The sequence below is a fragment of the Babylonia areolata genome, chromosome 35 (genome assembly GCF_041734735.1).
Source record: "Babylonia areolata isolate BAREFJ2019XMU chromosome 35, ASM4173473v1, whole genome shotgun sequence".
NCBI lineage: Eukaryota > Metazoa > Mollusca > Gastropoda > Neogastropoda > Buccinidae > Babylonia > Babylonia areolata.
In genome coordinates this window covers 11,829,410-11,847,937 of record NC_134910.1, presented here as the reverse complement: position 1 = coordinate 11,847,937, position 18,528 = coordinate 11,829,410, and the positions used below count along the sequence as shown (strand labels likewise).

General features: G+C 49.2%; 1 protein-coding gene across 1 annotated transcript in view; it reads left to right on the top strand.

Annotated features, from left to right (window-relative positions):
• Positions 1–13,782, top strand: part of LOC143277801 (protogenin-like) — a 105,994-nt gene extending 92,212 nt beyond the window's left edge. Inside the window, exons 9-18 of the mRNA XM_076582703.1 lie at positions 191–316; positions 1,355–1,522; positions 3,069–3,266; positions 4,436–4,546; positions 4,925–5,125; positions 5,764–6,013; positions 8,106–8,230; positions 11,018–11,185; positions 12,498–12,653; positions 13,602–13,782. Coding sequence (XP_076438818.1) covers positions 191–316; positions 1,355–1,522; positions 3,069–3,266; positions 4,436–4,546; positions 4,925–5,125; positions 5,764–6,013; positions 8,106–8,230; positions 11,018–11,185; positions 12,498–12,653; positions 13,602–13,720 — 1,622 coding nt within the window. The 3' untranslated portion in view covers positions 13,721–13,782. The remainder of the gene's footprint in view (positions 1–190; positions 317–1,354; positions 1,523–3,068; positions 3,267–4,435; positions 4,547–4,924; positions 5,126–5,763; positions 6,014–8,105; positions 8,231–11,017; positions 11,186–12,497; positions 12,654–13,601) is intronic.
• The last annotated feature ends 4,746 nt before the right edge of the window (positions 13,783–18,528 follow it).

Sequence of the window (18,528 nt, the reverse complement as noted above, 5' to 3'; positions counted from 1 at the left end):
ATCTCCACCCTTTACCCACCAGGCGCCGCCACCGTGATTCGAACCCGGCACCGTCAGATTGACAGTCCAACGCGTTAACCACTGGGCTATTGCGCCTGTCAGAGGTGAAGGACTGACAGAAGGGAAGTCGATGCCTGACAGCAACCAGAACCTGAAGGTTTTCAAATGCCGGTGGTCGTTTCATTTGCAGAGGACGCCCCGCCACCGCCCCAGAAGGTGACCTTGACCCCTCTGAGCAGTTCGGTGTTGAGGATGGACTGGACTCAGGAACCCTCGGACAAACCCATACTGGCCTTCCTCATCTCGCACAGAATACGTGAGTGTGGTGTTCAGTATTGGTAGAACAGGGTTCGTACGTTGGTGGTTTGCATTAGTCGTACAGAGTACGAATGTTGGTGTTCAGTATTGGTAGAACAGAGTTCGTATGTTGGTGATTTGCATTAGTCGTACAGAGTACGTATGTTGGTGTTCAGTATTGGTAGAACAGAGTTTGTATGTTGGTGTTTTGCATTAGTCGTACAGAGTACGTATGTTGGTGTTTAGTATTGGCAGAACAGAGTTCGTATGTTGATGATTTGTATTAGCCGTACAGAGTACGGAAGTTGGTGTTTAGTATTTGTAGTACAGAGTTCGTATGTTGGCGATTTGTATTAGCCGTACAGAGTACGTAAGTTGGTGTTTAGTATTTGTAGTACAGAATGCGTATGTTGGTGTCCAGTATTAGCAGTACAGAATGTGCAAGCTGGTGTTTAGTATTAGCAGTATAGATGCGCAAGTTGATGTTTAGTATTCGTTGTACAGGAAAGGCTGTCCACTATAGTGAAGAGCTGGATGATGACTAGTTTCTCCACGGCAGTAGGAATTCATTTGCAGTGGTCTTTTTGTGGAAGACTGTTTGTAAAGGGCTTCATTACAGCTTGGTTTTTGACTAAAGACAGGCGCAACTACATAAGTATCCATATCGATCATTATTGTGCAGATGGCTTGTGTCTGTAAAAACACTTTTAAAAAAGAGCTTGGTGTCTGACCAAAGATAGGCTTGGGATCCACAATTTTCATTGGAAGAGCAGAAGATTTAAGAGGAAAAATTTTTTTTTTTTTTTTCGAAGGAAAACGCTTTTTGGGAGAGTGGGGGAGGGGGGGCGTCAGAGAAGAAATGAGGCCCCTGAAACCTCTTAGAAATCACTAATTTCATTTTTTGGCCAGGCAGCCCCCTGGACCCCAGATGATTTTCAGAGGAAACTCTACTGGACAATTCCCCCCAGCCTGCAAAGATTTGGCATAAAATGAAGAAATCCATCTATCAGTCAGTGAAAAAAAAACAACCCATTGTCTGTCACCCCCCACCCTGCAGGTGACGAGGGCAGCCTGAACGAGGTGCAGAAGACGGTGGGTGGGGTGATGCGCAGCCACAACCTGACGAACCTGCTGCCCTACACCACCTACGTGGTCACCATCCGCACCTTCTCCCGCAAAGGGTCCAGCACGGAGTACACCCTGGAGGGGCGCACGCTGGAAGGGGGTGAGTCCTTGGTGGTGGTGGTGGTGGTGGTGGTGTTGTGCTGCTGCTGCTCCTGGGTGGTGGTGCATGGGGTCCTGGGTGGGTGGTGGTGGATGGGGGTTCTGGGTGGTGGTGGATGGGGGGGTCCTGGGTGGGTGGGTGGTGGTGGATGGGTGTCCTGGGTGGGTGGTGGTGGATGGGGGTTTTTGGGTGGTGGTGGATGGGGGGGTCCTGGGTGGTGGTGGTGCATGGGGGTCCTGGGTGGTGGTGGTGCATGGGTGTCCTGGGTGGTGGTGCATGGGTGTCCTGTGTGGTGGTGGTGCATGGGTGTCCTGTGTGGTGGTGGTGCATGGGTGTGCAGGGTGGTGGTGGTGCATGGGTGTCCTGGGTGGTGGTGCATGGGTGTCCTGGGTGGTGGTGCATGGGTGTCCTGGGTGGTGGTGGTGCATGGGTGTCCTGGGTGGTGGTGCATGGGTGTCCTGGGTGGTGGTGGTGCATGGGTGTCCAGGGTGGTGGTGGTGCATGGGTGTCCTGGGTGGTGGTGGTGCATGGGTGTCCAGGGTGGTGGTGGTGCATGGGTGTCCTGGGTGGTGGTGCATGGGTGTCCTGGGTGGTGGTGGTGGTGCATGGGTGTCCTGGGTGGTGGTGCATGGGTGTCCTGGGTGGTGGTGCATGGGTGTCCTGGGTGGTGGTGCATGGGGGTCCTGGGTGGTGGTGGTGCATGGGTGTCCTGGGTGGTGGTGCATGGGGGTCCTGGGTGGTGGTGGTGCATGGGGGTCCTGGGTGGTGGTGGTGCATGGGGGTCCTGGGTGGTGGTGGTGCATGGGGGTCCTGGGTGGTGGTGGTGCATGGGGGCAACATCCACTGTTTCCCCCCTCCCCTCTCATGAGACAGAGTGAGTTAGTGTTCATATCCACTGTTTCCCCCCCTCCCCTCTTATGAGACAGAGTGAGTTAGTGTTCATATCCACTGTTTCCCCCCCTCCCCTCTTATGAGACAGAGTGAGTTAGTGTTCATATCCACTGTTTTTCTTTCCCCCCTCAGGACGGAATGAGTTAGTGTTCTTATCCACCATTTTTCCCCCTCTTGAGACAGAATGAATTGTGTTCATATCCACCATTCTCCTCCCCTCCCTTCTTAACATGGAATGAGTCCGTGTTCGTATCCACCATTTTTCCCTCAAGACGACATAAGTTAGTGTTCATATCCACAATTTTTCCCTAAGACGACATAAGTTAGTGTTTATATCCACAATTTTTCCCCCTCTCAAGATGGAATGAGTTAGTGTTCATAACAAGGTGAATTGGTGTGTTCGCACACACGCGTTGCAGTGCCCCCTTGAGAAACTGAAATGAACTGGTGTGTTTGCGCATGTGTGTTGCAGTGCCCCCATGAGAAACTGAAACAGATACGTTTGCATGTGCGTGTTTAAAGTGCCCCCTTGAGAAACTGAAACTAATGTGTTTGCGCGTTGCAGTGCCCCTTGAGAAACTGAAATTGATGTGTGTGCGCATTGCAGTGCCCCTTGAGAAACTGAAATGAACCGATGTGTTTGCGCGCGTTGCAGTGCCCCTGGCGGTGCCCACCTTCCAGGTGAGCAGCCCATCGGCAGAGACAATGCTGGTGGAGTGGGAGGAGCTGGCTGCAAGGGACAGGGGGGGCGTCATCACCCAGTACCAGCTGCAGCATCGCCCTGCCGCCACACCCAGCGCCATCACCACCATCACTGTCGACCAGCCACAGCAACGCTCCTACCTGGTCTCCGGTCAGTTGCATTTCTTCTTCTTCTCTTCTTCTTCGTTTGTCAACTGCAACTCCCACGTTCACTCATATGTACGCAAGTGGGCTTTTACGTATATGTCCGTTTTTACCCTGCCATGGAGGCAGCCATACTCCATTTTCGGGGGTGTGCATGTTGGGTATGTTCTTGTTTCCATAAGCCACTGAACGCTGACATGGGTTACAGGATCTACAATCTAACGTGTATTTGATCTTCGAAGTGGGTTCAGGCACAAGCAGGTCTACACATACGTTGACCTAGGAGATCATAAAAATCTCCACCCTTTACCCACAAGGCGCATTTACTGAGATTCGAACCAGGGATCCTCATTTTGAAAGTTCAATGCTTTGACCACTCAGCTGTTGCGCCCATCTGGTTGCATTTAAAATTAGATTGGGTGGGGTGGGGGACGCTGGCCCCCCCATCAACTGCAACCATTTGCAGTAGAGCTTCTTACGTTTGGGCCAACAGTTGAGAGCTGTATTATGATCAATGGTTTCTCCATTACAATGGTAAGTGATTTTACAGCATTGTGTATCACTGGTCAGTCTTTGAAAAAAAGGGAGAAAAAAAAAAATCTTTGTGCGTTATGTAACGGGATCATGTCAAAATAATGGGCCAAGCGCATGTCTGTTTTTGAAGATTTTATATCCCCACCACTTGTTGTCTTTTTTATTTTATTTATTTTCCCACACTTGTTTCTCCTCTTCTGCTTTGGTGGTGGTCTGTCTGTAATCAGTGTCAAATTGGACTGTATGCAAAGACATCTAGTGTGACAGGTGTGTGTGTTTGTGCATGTGTGTGTGTGTGTGAAAACACAAGACGTTCAATGTGTGTGTGTGTGTGTGTGTGTGACTTAAAGACATCCAGTGTCATAGACGTAGAATGTTACATGTCTGTCAGAGCGTGTATGTGTGCGTGCCTGAAATCTGATTGAATGGCACAGGAAACGAATGACCAGTGCCCTATGGCAGCCGTCAGTCGGCTCTACCCAGGTAGGCAGCCTGTTGTGTAAATGACCCCGTGTATGTAAAATGCTTAGAGCATGGTTACAGTTTGTGGATAGGCACTGTATAAGTATCTATATCATCATCATCATCATGATCATCATCATCATTCAGTGTGACAGAAGATGTGTGTGTGTGACATGGCAGGCCTGAAGGCAGAAACGGCCTACGAGGTACGGTTGGTGGCGGGGACCAAGAACGGATTTTCCACCAACCGCGGAGGCTGGTCCCACCACACCACACCCAAAGTCAGCATTGGTGAGTCTCACCCGTCGCCACCCCTGTGTCTAGCATGGCTCCCCTGTGTGTGTGTGTGTGTGTGTGTGTGTGTGTGTGTGTGCGTGCGTGTGTGCGTGCGTGCGTGCGTTTCTCTTCTTCATGTTGAAAAACTGCACTGGCTGCCCACCTCTCACACTGACAGGATAGATTACATACTAGCTTGCTATGTGTTTTAACTCTGTCCATACGAACAACGCAAGAGGCGACAAAATGGCCGCATTGCCCCTCTGCCGATACAATTGTGATGTAACAAGGAGTATGTTCTCAATTTGAAGAAGTGGATGAAGATGAAGAATAGCGCATTGACTGAAACTCAAAGAAACGTTGTTTTTTTTCACTTGCTCCCCACACCCCCAGACGGAGCCCCCCAGTTGAAGGTGGACGTGCTCAACTCCACGGCGGTGATGCTGCGCTGGGACGTGCTGCACGAGGAGGGAGAGGGCAGGGGGGACAGCCACCTGATCCAGGCGGTGGAGTTGCGGCACATGGGGCGCGACGTCGTCCTCCTGAGCGCGGAGCTGAACCCTCCTGCTGCCATCTTCGTCCTCACTCAGCTGGGTACGCCTGGGGTCTTTCTTCGTTCATTTTTGTTCTGTTTCTTTCCTGGTTGGGGGGAGATGGAGGGTTTGGGGGGGTGGGGGGTGTACCCATCCTGCTGCCACCTACGTCCTCACTCGACTGGGTACACCTCGCCTGGGGTCTTCCTTTCATTGTTTTTTGGGAGGTGGGGGGGACTTTGTTGCTTTTTTTTTTTTTTTTTTTTTTTTTTCCCAGTTCCTCCTCCTGTTCTTCTTCATCGTTCATGGGCTGCAACTCCCACGTTCACTCGTATGTACATGAATGGGCTTTTACATGTATGACCGTTTATATTCCTCGCCATGTAGGCAGCCATACTCCGTTTTCCGGGGTGTGCATGCTGGGTATGTCCTTCTTTCCATATACCCACCAAACGCTGACATGGATTACAGGATCTTTAACATGCGCATTTGATCTTCTGCGTGCGTATGCACACGAAGGGGGTTCAGGAACTAAGCAGGTTGACCTGGGAGATCGGAAAAATCTCCTCCCTTTACCCACCAGGGGCCGTTACTGAGATTCGAACCCAGGACCCTCAGATTGAAAGTCCTAACGCTTAACCTTTCGGTTATTGCACTTGTCAGTTCAGTACAATATAATAATAATTATTATTGCCACAGAGAACAACACGGACTACGAGGTGACGGTGTTTGGGGCGGGGCGGACGGTACAGGTGTCGCACACCTTCCGCATCACGGAGGGCCTGCTGGTGCCGCGGGCCAGCAAGTTGCGCAGCCACGTGGTCAACCCCAGCACCGTGAGGCTTGAGTGGACCCCCTCCGTCAACAACGGCCACATCCTCGGCTACCAGGTGTGCCGCAAGGAGCTATCCTCTGCTGCTGCTGATGTGGAGCCCCTCTGCATGGACAGGTCAGCGTGGTTTTTTGTTTTTGTTTTTTGACTCACTTGTGTAAACAAAGTGAGTCTATGTTTTAATCCGGTGTTCGGTTGTCTGTGTGTGTCTGTGTGTCCGTGGTAAACTTAAACATTGACATTTTCTCTGCAAATACTTTGTCAGTTGACACCAAATTAGGCATAAAAATAGGAAAAATTCAGTTCTTTCCAGTCATCTTGTTTAAAACAATATTGCACCTCTGGGATGGGCACCAAAAAAAAAAAAAAAAAAATAATGAAGCATAATTATATGCAAACTGCATTTACTGTTATATTTATATTTTTTGTATTCTCTAAACTTGGCACTTTGACCTCTTATTCTGACACAACAACAAGAGCAGTCATTATTATCATTTTTTTTCCAAACAGGAACTTCTTTTGCTAAGCATGGAATTTTTATTTATTTTGCAAACGTTTTGGTGCAGATAGTAAAAAAGGGAAATTACTCTGTAATTAATGCTAGGGGACTTAATTTATCACAAGTGAGTCTTGAAGGCCTTGCCTCTCTTGTTTTTGGTTGTTTTTTTTGTGGATTAGTCAGGCCTTGAGTGCATGCTTATAATTATACTTGTGTACCTATCAGAGTGGATTTCGTTTTACATACTTTTGCCAGAAGACAACACTCGTTTGCCATGGGTTCTTTTTCGGGTGCGCCAGGTGCGTGCTGCACACAGGACCTCAATTTATCGTCTCATCATCGGAAAGACTAGATGCTCAGTTTGATTTTCCAGTCAAACTTGGCAGGAAGGGCGAGAGCTGGATTTGACACCTCCACCCCCCAGCAGCAAAATGAGAGCTGTATGATCAGTGGAAAATAAAAATCAAATCAAATTACATCCAAGCTAACTGGTTCCTGTCTCCTAACAAATGTCCTGAGACTGAAATTTATAAGTTCACAGTTATGCCAACAGGAATTTGCGAGCTGTATGATCAGTGGTTTCTCTCCATTGCAATGGGAATTCATTTACAGCTTTATCTTTTTTTGTGTGAAGGACTATGTTTCTCTCAAACTTTGAGGCAAGATTGTACTGGCTTCTCCCCAACAGCAAAGGGAGAGCTGTATGACCAGTGGTTTCTCTCCATTGCAGTGGGAGTTCATTTACAGCTTAGTCTTTTTTTGAGAAGGACTATGACTCTCAAACTAGGAGGCAAGATTGTATGCGCATGCATATCTCACACTCAGTTTACATCACTGATTGACATAAGCTGACCTTTGGGCCAACAGCAAAGGGAGAGCAGTATGACCTATGGTTTCTCTACATTGCAATGGGGGTTCATTTACAGGGGTAGTCTGTTTTGTGAAGGACTATGACTCTCAAAAGTGGGAGGCCAAGATTTGCGCCGGCTCTTAGTGGCACAGCCTTAGGGGGCTAGTTGGTCCTAAAGAGAACCATCCCCAACACCAGCTTGTCCTAAAACCCTCCTGACCAAGAATGGGATGTAGCTTGGGCAAGACACTCTCCACTATAATCTTCTTCTTCTTCTTCTTCTTCTGCGTTCACTCGTATACACACGAGTGGGCTTTTACGTGTATGACCGTTTTTACCCCGCCATGTAGGCAGCCATACTCCGTTTTCGGGGGTGTGCATGCTGGGTATGTTCTTGTTTCCATAACCCACCGAACGCTGACATGGATTACAGGATCTTTAACGTGCGTATTTGATCTTCTGCTTGCATATACACACGAAGGGGGTTCAGGCACTAGCAGGTCTGCACATATGTTGACCTGGGAGATCGGAAAAATCTCCACCCTTTACCCACCAGGCGCCGTCACCGTGATTCGAACCCGGGACCCTCAGATTGACAGTCCAACGCTTTAACCACTCGGCTGTTGCGCCCGTCTCCACTATGATCAAATTCTGCCCCAGATAGTCAGGACAGCAGTCGCCACCTCCTGCTGTTCTGATGGTCATAGTCGGATACATTGATATCCCCTTCCCCCCCCCCCCCCCCCCCAACCCCACCGCCCCCTCTCCCTCCCAAGCCATGTCCACTCCCACACCTATTCTCCACACCTGTTTTATGAGTGTGTACGTATGTGCTGAAGAGAATGATGTGCTGTGTGCAGTGAGCGGCCCTACGCGGTGGTCAGCGACCTCAAGCCTTTCACCAGGTACCAGTTTGCCGTGCGCATCGTCACTGACAAGCGCCCTGGGTCCTTCACCACTCTGGATGTGCTCACGTCCGAAGACAGTCAGTACTGCTGTTGTGTGTGACGAGTGTGTGTTGTGTTGTGTTGTGTTGATGGTGGTGGTACCTGTGTCTGTGTGTGTGTGTGTGTGTGTGTGTGTTGATTGTGGTGGTACCTCTGTGTGTGTGTGTGTGTGTGTGTATTGATGGTGGTGGTAGCTGTGTGTGTGTGTTGTGTTGTGTTGATGGCGGTGGTACCTCTGTGTGTGTGTGTGTGTGTGTGTGTGTTGATGGTGGTGGTACCTCTGTGTGTGTGTGTGTGTGTGTTGATGGTGGTGGTACCTCTGTGTGTGTGTGTGTGTGTGTGTGTGTGTGTGTGTGTAGGAGCACTGCTTTATGCGCATGTGTGTGTGTGTGTTAGGCGTGTGTTTCTTGGTTTTGCTTTTATTTTTCAGTTTGTGTGTGTGTGTGGTTGGTTTTACATTTTTCTTTTTACAAAGTATGTATGTGTGCAAGGGAGTGTGTGCGAAAGAGAGAGAGAGCAGGTGAATGTGTGTTTGTGTGTTTCTTGGTTTTATGTCAAACACAAAGTGTGTATACAATTGAGAAATTTGTGTGTGTGTGTTTTGAGTGTGTGGGTGCATGTGGTATGTCTCAAGGTTTGAAAAATTGATTAATTTTGAGGGTGAAAAAGATAACGTGTGGGTGAGACCAGTAGTTCTGAAGGGGGGGGGATCTGCAGACAATTTTGAAAAAAATAGGGGTGAGGTGAGACACATTGCATAATGAACTACCAAGAAAAAGGGGGGAAAAGAGGAGAAAACACCAAGAGTGATGCAGGGCAATAGGCTGATGGCCTGCCCGCCCCATCGACGTGTAATGTCTTCCTAATGGCCCGTTCCTCTGCAGAGATTGGCAACGGATGAGGGGGGGTTCATGTGCTTATCTTGTCGCTCATTGAGGTTGGTGGTTTGACTGACTGGCCCTTGACCTTTTGCCTTTTGATCCCAGGCTTTTCAGCCGCCAGGCGGCATGTGACCTCTGAACCATGCTTCTCCCCTCCCCTCCCCTCCACCCCCCTCCCCCCTCCTGAAGTGAGAAGTTGTGGAAACACTAGGCTTAGATACAGCCCAAAAAGAAAGCAACAAGAAAAAGAAAGAAAGAAATGAAATACTCAGCCACTTAACTCTTTCCATATGAACGGCGAAAGAGATGACGTTAACAGCGTTTCACCCCAATTACCATCATCAAAATAGTGCAAGCGGAAGGCTCTTATACTGAAGACGTGAATGTTGACAAAGAATACAACAATTCTGATGACGGAAGCTAAAGGTTGGGTCATTCAGACACCCACTGGACATCCGAGGGGTCTGTGTAGAGGAGAAGAGAGGACTGGCCGTACTGAGTGAGTTAAACGCTAGCGAGTCAAAATGAATTATGCGAGATGGATTGTCATTTTGGGAGTGTGAAAGAAATAGTTAAGTCAGTTGCAATCTTCAGAGTGTTAAAAGAGTACACTGCTTTCACACCAAACCACTGGAACACCATGGAGTGTCACAAACTGCCGGCAATTTTATTTGTTTCCCTATCGAAGTGGATTTTTCTACACAATTCTGCCAGGGACAACCCTTTCGTTGCCGTGGGTTCTTTTGCTTGCGCTAGGTGCATGCCGCACATGGGACCTTGTTTTATCGTCTCGTCCACATGACCAGCATCCAGACCACCACTCAAGGTCTTAGTGGAGGGGGAGAAAAAACTGGCAGCTGTGGGGTTTGAACCAGTGCGCTCAGATTCCCTCGCTTCTCTTGGCGGGACGTGTTACCAATAGGCCGACTTTCCACGGAGTCTTACATCGTCGGCGCGTGATGGGCCTCTGATGATGAGTAACCGTGGCGGTTGGTAAGTCGCTGACAGGCTCAATAGCCAAGTGTTTAAAGTGTTGGACTTTCAATCTGAGGGTCTCAGGTTCGAATCTCGGTTACGGCGTCTGGTGGGTAAAGGGTGGAGAATTTTCCGATCTCCCTGGTCAACATGTGCAGACCTGCTAATGCCTGAACCCCCTTCATGTGTTACTGCAAGCAGAAGATCAAATATGCATGTTAAAGACCCATAATCCATGTTAGTGTGCGGTGGGCTATGGAAACAAGAACATACCCAGCATGCACACCTATGAAAAGGGAGTATGGCTGCCTACATGGCAGGGTAAAAACGGTCATACACGTAAAAGCCCACTCGTGTACGTATGTGTGAACATGGGAGTTGCAGCCCACGAACAAAGATGATTGATTGATTGATGTGGATACTTATATAGCGCCTACCCTCGGTCAGAGACCAAGCTCTAAGCGCTTTACAATCACGGGGTCATTTGCACAACAGGCTGCCTACCTGGGTAGAGCTGACTGACAACTGCCACTGGGCGCTCATCATTCGTTTCCTATGTCATTCAATCAGATTTCAGGCGCACACACATACACACTCAGACCGACCTGTAACATTTTACGTGTATGACCATTTTTGTTTTTACCCCGCCATGTAGGCAGCCATACTCGCTTTCAGGGGTGTGCATGCTGGGTATGTACTTGTTTCCATAACCCACCGAACGCTGACATGGATTACAGGATCTTTAATGTGTGTGTTTGATCTGCGTGCGCATACACACGAAAGAGGTTCAGGCACTAGCAGGTCTGCACATATGTTGACCTGGGAGATGGGAAAAATCTCCACCCTTTACCCACCAGATGGACCGAGATTTGAACCTGGGACCCTCAGATTGAAAGTCCAACGCTTTAACCATTCGGCTATTGCACCCGTCAAGATAAGTCAAGTGGTGATGATGTTTCTCTGCGACAGAGCCAGGCCCCCCTGTGAACCTGACATACGAGGTGCTGAAGCGAGGGTCTGTGCGCCTGCAGTGGAGCCCCCCCTCCGACCCCAACGGCATCATCACTTCCTACGTCATCTTCTACAACCTGGACAGTGATGTGCCGGACTTCATGTGGACCAACCTCACCAAGACAGGTGGGTGGAGTTTCCCTCCTGTCACTCACTCGCTCACTCATCTGCCGTGTGTGTCGGTGGGTGGGTGGGTGCCACCCCCCTACCTGTTTTTGTGTGTTGGGCGAATGGCTTTTTTTGTTTGTAAAATGCTAAAGAGATATGCAAGTGCCTGTATCGATCGGTTGAAAACGATGGTGTGTTGTTGGGTGTGTGTGTGTGTGTGTGTGTCTTGAATTAATCAGATGTATGGAAAATAAAGAGTGTGTTGGGTGTGGGTGTGTGTTTATCAGGCCAGTAGAGGTGTCCAGCAACACAGGTGTGTTGTTTTATCAGGCTAGCAGAGGTTGATATGCAATACAGGTGTGTTGGGTGTGTTGTTTTATCAGACCAGCAGAAGTATCATACAATACAGGTGTGTTGTTTTATCAGACCAGCAGAGGTATCATACAATACAGGTGTGTTGTTTTATCAGACCAGCAGAGGTATCATACAATACAGGTGTGTTGTTTTATCAGACCAGCAGAGGTATCATACAGTACAGGTGTGTTGTTTTATCAGACCAGCAGAGGTATCATACAATACAGGTGTGTTGTTTTATCAGACCAGCAGAGGTATCATACAGAGGTATCATGCAGAGGTATCATACAATACACGTGTGTTGTTTTATCAGACCAGCAGAGGTATCATACAATACAGGTGCGTTGTTTTATCAGACCTGCAGAGGTATCATACAGTGCAGGTGTGTTGTTTTATCAGACCAGCAGAGGTATCATACAGAGGTATCATACAATACATGTGTTGTTTTATCTGACCAGCAGAGGTATCATACAATACAGGTGTGTTGTTTTATCAGACCAGCAGAGGTATCATACAATACAGGTGTGTTGTTTTATCAGGCCAGCAGAGGTATCATACAATACAGGTGTGTTGTTTTATCAGGCCAGCAGAGGTATCATACAGTACAGGTGTGTTGTTTTATCAGACCAGCAGAGGTATGCAGTACAGGTGTGTTGTTTTATCAGACTAGCAGAGGTATCATACAGTACAGGTGTGTTGTTTTATCAGACCAGCAGAGGTATCATACAATACAGGTGTGTTGTTTTATCAGACCAGCAGAGGTATCATACAATACAGGTGTGTTGTTTTATCAGACCAGCAGAGGTATCATACAGAGGTATCATACAATACAGGTGTGTTGTTTTATCAGACCAGCAGAGGTATCATACAATACAGGTGTGTTTTATCAGACCAGCAGAGGTATCATACAATACAGGTGTGTTGTTTTATCAGACCAGCAGAGGTATCATACAGTACAGGTGTGTTGTTTTATCAGGCCAGCAGAGGATCGCCCAGGTGGATGGTCTGGACACCCAGCAGTATTTCTTCAAGCTGTCAGCCTGCACCAAGGCCGGGCGGGGCCACCCCTCCAAGGTGGTCATGGTCTACCCGGACTGCATTTCCAACACCCAGTGCGCCTCGGGCCACAACGGTGAGCGCTGGGATGTCTGAATGATGTCCGATTATCTGTCTTGTCCAACTGTGACCATCATCAGAAGCAGCAGAGGAGACAGCTTGTCATCCCAACTGTCTGACGGGCGCAATAGCCGAGTGAATAAAGCGCTGGACTTTCAATCTGAAGGTCCCGGGTTCGAATCACGGTGACGGCGCCTGGTGGGTAAAGGGGTGGAGATTTTTCCGATCTCCCAGGTCAACATATGTGCAGACCTGCTAGTGCCTGAACCCCCTTCGTGTGTATATGCAAGCAGAAGATCAAATACGCACGTTAAAGATCCTGTAATCCATGTCAGCGTTCGGTGGGTTATGGAAACAAGAACATACCCAGCATGCACCCCCCCGAAAACGGAGTATGGCTGCCTACATGGCGGGGTAAAAACGGTCATACACGTAAAAGCCCACTCGTGTGCATACAAGTGAACGCAGAAGATCCCAACTGTCAGGGCTAGAACTGGAATGTAGTGGAGAGTGTCTTGGCTAGGTAACATCCCTATTTTCTTGGCCAAGAGGGTTTTAGGACAGTTGTCATTTTTGTATGATCCTCAGAGGCCAACTAGCCCCAAAGGTTGCAGCACTAAGAGCCATTGTGATCTGGCCTCGTGTAGTCATAGTGCTGTACAAAAGACTTGGCTGCCAATGAATTTTCAGTGCTGTGGAGAAACCATTGATCATACATTTCACACACTTTGCTGTTGTTCTAGACGTAAACTTATGTCAGTCTCTGATATAAGCAGAGCTTTCAAGTGCTCGGATGATCCCAAGGGGAAATGGCGCTGCAAGGCAGCTTCGGATTGTAGGCGCACTCCACTTTCCTCTGTGCATACTGTATTGTGTTGTACTGCATTGTAGTGTAGTGTACTGTGCTGTACAGTTGTAATATACTATATTGTATTGTATTGTATTGTATCGTGTGTGTGACCAGACATACAAGGGGAGCAAGAGGGACTGACGGACAAGCAGGTAGGCATCATTATCGGCGTCTTCATTGGCGTGGCCTGCATCATCATCTGCATCATCGTCATCCTCTGCCGACACAGGTGAGTGAGTCCTTGGGGAAAAAAACTTTGCAGCGTCACTCACAACGCGTGCTGGATATCCACACACATACATACACATGCACGCGCGTCACACGCCATACCGTCAAACATAACACACACACAGTCAGCGTCTGAGAGAGGTAGAGAGTGAAAGAGTAATACACACACAGGAGCCAGAAAAAGATAGTGTGACACCTTTTGCAGATCAACTCATTCTCAGCCCTGCGCCCGGGCTTTGCAGTGGTGTCAATACTTGTCTTATTAATTAATTAATTAACCTTCGCTGTACCTCATGGGTGAAAAAATTTCCCACACTTTTCATTCCAGTATTCTTAACCAAAAATGTTGTTTTGTTTGTAAACAAAGGATTAAATATACAATGGAATTGTTTTATGAAATGGTTTTAATGTCCGGTTTTTTTTGTTTTTTTTTCTGCAGTATATTTTTTCTGCAGGTGTTTTTTTTTGTTGTTTTTTTTATATAAAAATTTTAATCATTGTGACATGGAAACCTACAGAAGCTATAGACTCCCCAGGGTTGAATTGGTTAAAGAGTGCAGAATTTGTTCATCAGTAAAAACAAACAAACAAACAAACGAACAAAAAGCAACAAAAAACAAAGACACACAGATAAAACAATTTGCTCATGAATGCTTTGTTTCATTTTATTCTTATTTCTTTTTATCTGCCTGTCCCTTTCATGTTGTTCTTGTCTGGGTCATGGATGACACAAGGTTTTCCTTGTCAGCGTCGTTGCTGACAGCTGGTTCAGTATCGTTCAGTTTGGTGCTGATTGTCGTGAAGAAACAGTTGGTTAACCAGTCAGTCCCCCCCCCCCATACCCCCCCCCCCCCCCCCACCACCAACTTTCTGGCATTTGGTAGTCCTGAAGGTATAGTTTGTTTCGGTTTCCATGAGTATTGTTCCACGTGCAGCACTCACTTTGCACTCTGTAAAAGAACCTATGGCAACATAAAGCATTTTGTCAGTCAGCAAAGAAATCCTCTCTTGACAGGCACACAGATCATCATGCATGCACTGCATGTGTCGTGTTGTGTTGTGGCTTTTGGGTCAGGGATCTGTCTATCAGATGTGGTTTAGCACATATAGTGGATTTTTTTTAAGGCACTGATATGCCTCCTTGAGAAACTGAAACAGAAACTCTCCCCCCTCCACCACAGGTGTTTCCAGGTGAGCAGCGCCAACGGCCCGACCACCACCGCTGCTGCCCACACCACCGTCCTCCACCCCCACAGCCACCACCACCACCACGGCAACAACAATGTGTCCGTGTACCATGGCAACGGGCACGTGCCCAGCCGGCATGGTAACGGGCACGCCCACGGGCCCACGGGCCAGGAACTGAACCAGGGCTCTGTGGAGATGACGGCGCTGGAGACGATGCCCATGCTGATGCGACTGCCTGAGAATGAGCTCTCAGATGCCAAGGTGAGGGGGGATGTAGGGGGGTGTGGATGTGGGGAGGGAGGAGTGGGGGTGGGGGGGAGGGGTTAGAGATGAATTGGGGAAGGAGTTTGTTTACACCGACAGTGACAAAATGTTATTTTAAAAAAAAACCACCAACAACAACAAAAACCAGTGAGAAGACTTTTTGTTATTTTTTTTTAACTCTTTGTTTGTCCTGCATTTTGGTGCAAAAAGCAGAATGTATCTATTTTCAAGAGTGCGTGTGGTGTGTTGTTTAGTTAACTCACTTAGTACTGCCACTTTGCTCCCCTGACTTTCCCCACAAATGACCTGTAATGGTAAGAAATGAAATCACCAAAAAACAAATGTTAGAATTTATGAACGGAAAACTTCCTAACTGAGCAGTAACATAATGAGTTAGTTGGGGACAGAATATATAACTTACTCCCTTCTTGTGCTATCATACAGTGAGATGGTGAAAGTATCAAAATTTTTTTGTTCAAAATTCACACACTTTGATGATTTGTAAACGAATCCAGGAAAAAGTGAGTTTGAAACACACTGAATTCAGAAGGTTATATAGCCACGATTGCACCCTTTTGTCTAACTCTGTTGTCTGCCTTGTGACTGAGACAAAAATGGTTCAGGCGCCATTGTTGACACGCACTGTTCACGTGAACCAGTCTCGGCGAAAATAACTCTCCTGCTCACGAGCATTGAAACGCGCATTGCATTTATCGGTTGCAGTGTTGAGTGGAAAGTTCATTAAGATATTCTTAGTTCATAACGTTCTAATGGAAATTAGGTGCCACTATCAAAAATTCAAAACTATCTGACTTCTAAGGCCCCTATCAGGGCTGTTGATCTGAAACAGTTCTGAACAGTAGGTTCCGATTGGGGCCTTTCGTCTGGAGTGAGTTAAACCTCTTTTTACTAAAAGAGATAATATATGAGAACAATGAAGAGAAAAAGCATTATCAGCAGAATTTATGTGTGTGCGTGTGGATGTGTGTGTGTGTGCAAGTGTGTGTGTGTTAATGTATGTGAATGTCTGTGTGTGTTTGTATGAGTGTGTCTGTGTGTGCATGTACATTGTGTGTGTGTGTGTGTGCGTGTGTGTGATAATATGTGTTTGTCTGTGTAAACTTGTGTATATGACTGTATGTGTGTGTGCCTTTGTGAATGTGTGTGTGTGTGTGCAACTGTATGTGTGTGTACCTGTGTATGTTTGTGAGTGTGTGTGCATGTTTGTGTCTTTGTGAATGTGTGTGTGTGTCTGTGTGTGAGAGTACATGTGTGTATATATATATATATATGTGTGTGAGCATGTGTGTGTGTGTGTAAATGTGTGGGTGTGTACATGTACATATATAATGTGTGACGATGCAGGGAGGAGGGGACATGATAGTAACGCCCAACGGGGTGCGGATGAACGGACTGGTGAAGATCAACGGCCATCTCCCCAATGGCCACATGCCTCCAGCCACCCTGGACCTCAGCGCAACATCGGAGGTCAGTAAGAATGTTTCTTTCCCTACCCTGATTACTTAGTTGATCCCATTTGTGCACGCACATACACTGAGTAATAGAAAACCATTTTTTGTCATTCCAAACCATGTGAGCAATACACACAAACCCCCTTCTTAGGTGTTTTTAATTTTTCTTGTTCCTACCCTGTAGCAGGCTGTACTTTTTATTTAAAATTCATATTCGTATTTGAGCAGAACTTAAAAGAGCATGGTTGGTTGTATGTTCCCTTCACTGACCGTTCTGTGTGTGTGTGTGTATGTCTGGCAGGAGCGTCGTGGCCTGATCGAAGCCATGCTAGCGGCCACCATCGGCAACCCCAACCACCACCACCCCCACCCCCACCCCCACCCCCAGCACCACCACCTGACTACGGGTAGCACGGGTACCAACAACACCACTACCACCACCACCAGCAACCCGCCCACCACGGACGACCCTGAGGGCGACTCGCTGTCTGGCCTGGACCGCTGCTGGGACAGCGTGGAGACCGAGGACGGAGAGGAGGAGGAGGGAGAGGGTGGAGAGGAGGGTGACCACAGCCGTGACCGCCACCGCGACCACCACCCCTCGTCTGTGCCCTCCGCGCTGGCCGACCTGTCGGCAGCGCCCCCTGTCATGCTGGCCGGCAACGTGGGGTCCCCCACTGCAGGCTCTGCCCACCTGGTTGATCACCGCCTCCACAACCACTATGCCCCAGCCCCGTCTCCAGGGAAGGAGGGAGGTTGGGGCGGTGGTGGTGGTGGCTTCCCACCCCCCTTGAAGGAGAAGGCAGGTGACGACCAAGGGGGTGGAGGGGAGGGAGGAGAGGACAGGGGGGCACTGCTACGGCAGGGCCAGAGGGGGCCCGCATCCCCCTGCAGCAGCAGCAGCAGGCATAATAGCAGCGGCGGGGAGGGTGGCAGTGGCAGTGGCTGTGGTGGTGGAAGAGACAACAACAACGGTAGTGGTGGTGGTGGCAGTTGTGGTCGGGGCGCAGAGTCGTGCCTGGATGCCCCCCACCACCACCACCAGCCCACCCACCACCACCACCACCACCACAGTCCCCCCCAGCACCAGCGGGGGAGCAGTCCCACCAATGCTGGGTCACCCCCTTCCTCCACCACCACCACCACCACCACCACCACCTCCCCCTCCATCCCCTCCTCCTTCTCGCAGCATCTCAGGAAGACTGCCGCCACCTCCTCCTCCTCCTCCTCCTCACCACGGCAACCAGCTACCTCGCCGCTCCGGAGTCCTCCCGGGCATCGCTACCTCGCTACCTCTCCCCTTCCCCCACCCCCGCCTCCCCCGCCCCTGCCCTCCCCTCCGCCGTCCCCCCCCCTGGCCCCCCATCAGGACAGGAGCACAGCAGGCGTTGTGGGGGGTGTGGAGGTGGAGGGAGGAGGAGAAGGAGAGTGTCTAGTAGCAGGGAGCGGTGGGGGGTTGGTGGTGCCGGGAGGAGTTGGAGGTGAAGAGCATTGCAGGGAAGAGAGTGTGTCTTTTGCACCTCGGCCGTCGTTACCTCAGTCATCGTCGTCGTTGTCATCGTCGTCGTCGTCGTCATCGCACCAGGCAGCAGCAGCAGCAGCAGCGTCCTCGATGACCGTATCCGCAGCAGCAACAGCAGCAGCAGCAGCAAAGCCGCCTCCACCATCGGCAGGGGGTGGGGAGCCGAGGGAGGGAGGAGGGGGGGCCCTGGATACCCCCACCTCCTCCTCTGCTAGCCTCCCCCCTTCACACCGCTCCACCCACCACCCTGTGTGCTGAGTGAGGGGATCCGGGCCTGTGATGGTCGGGTGCCTGGCAGTGGAGGAAGGTCTGTGTGTGGGGGTGTTTGTTTGTTGTTGAGGGGGCCTGGCCCCCCGCTGGGGGGGGG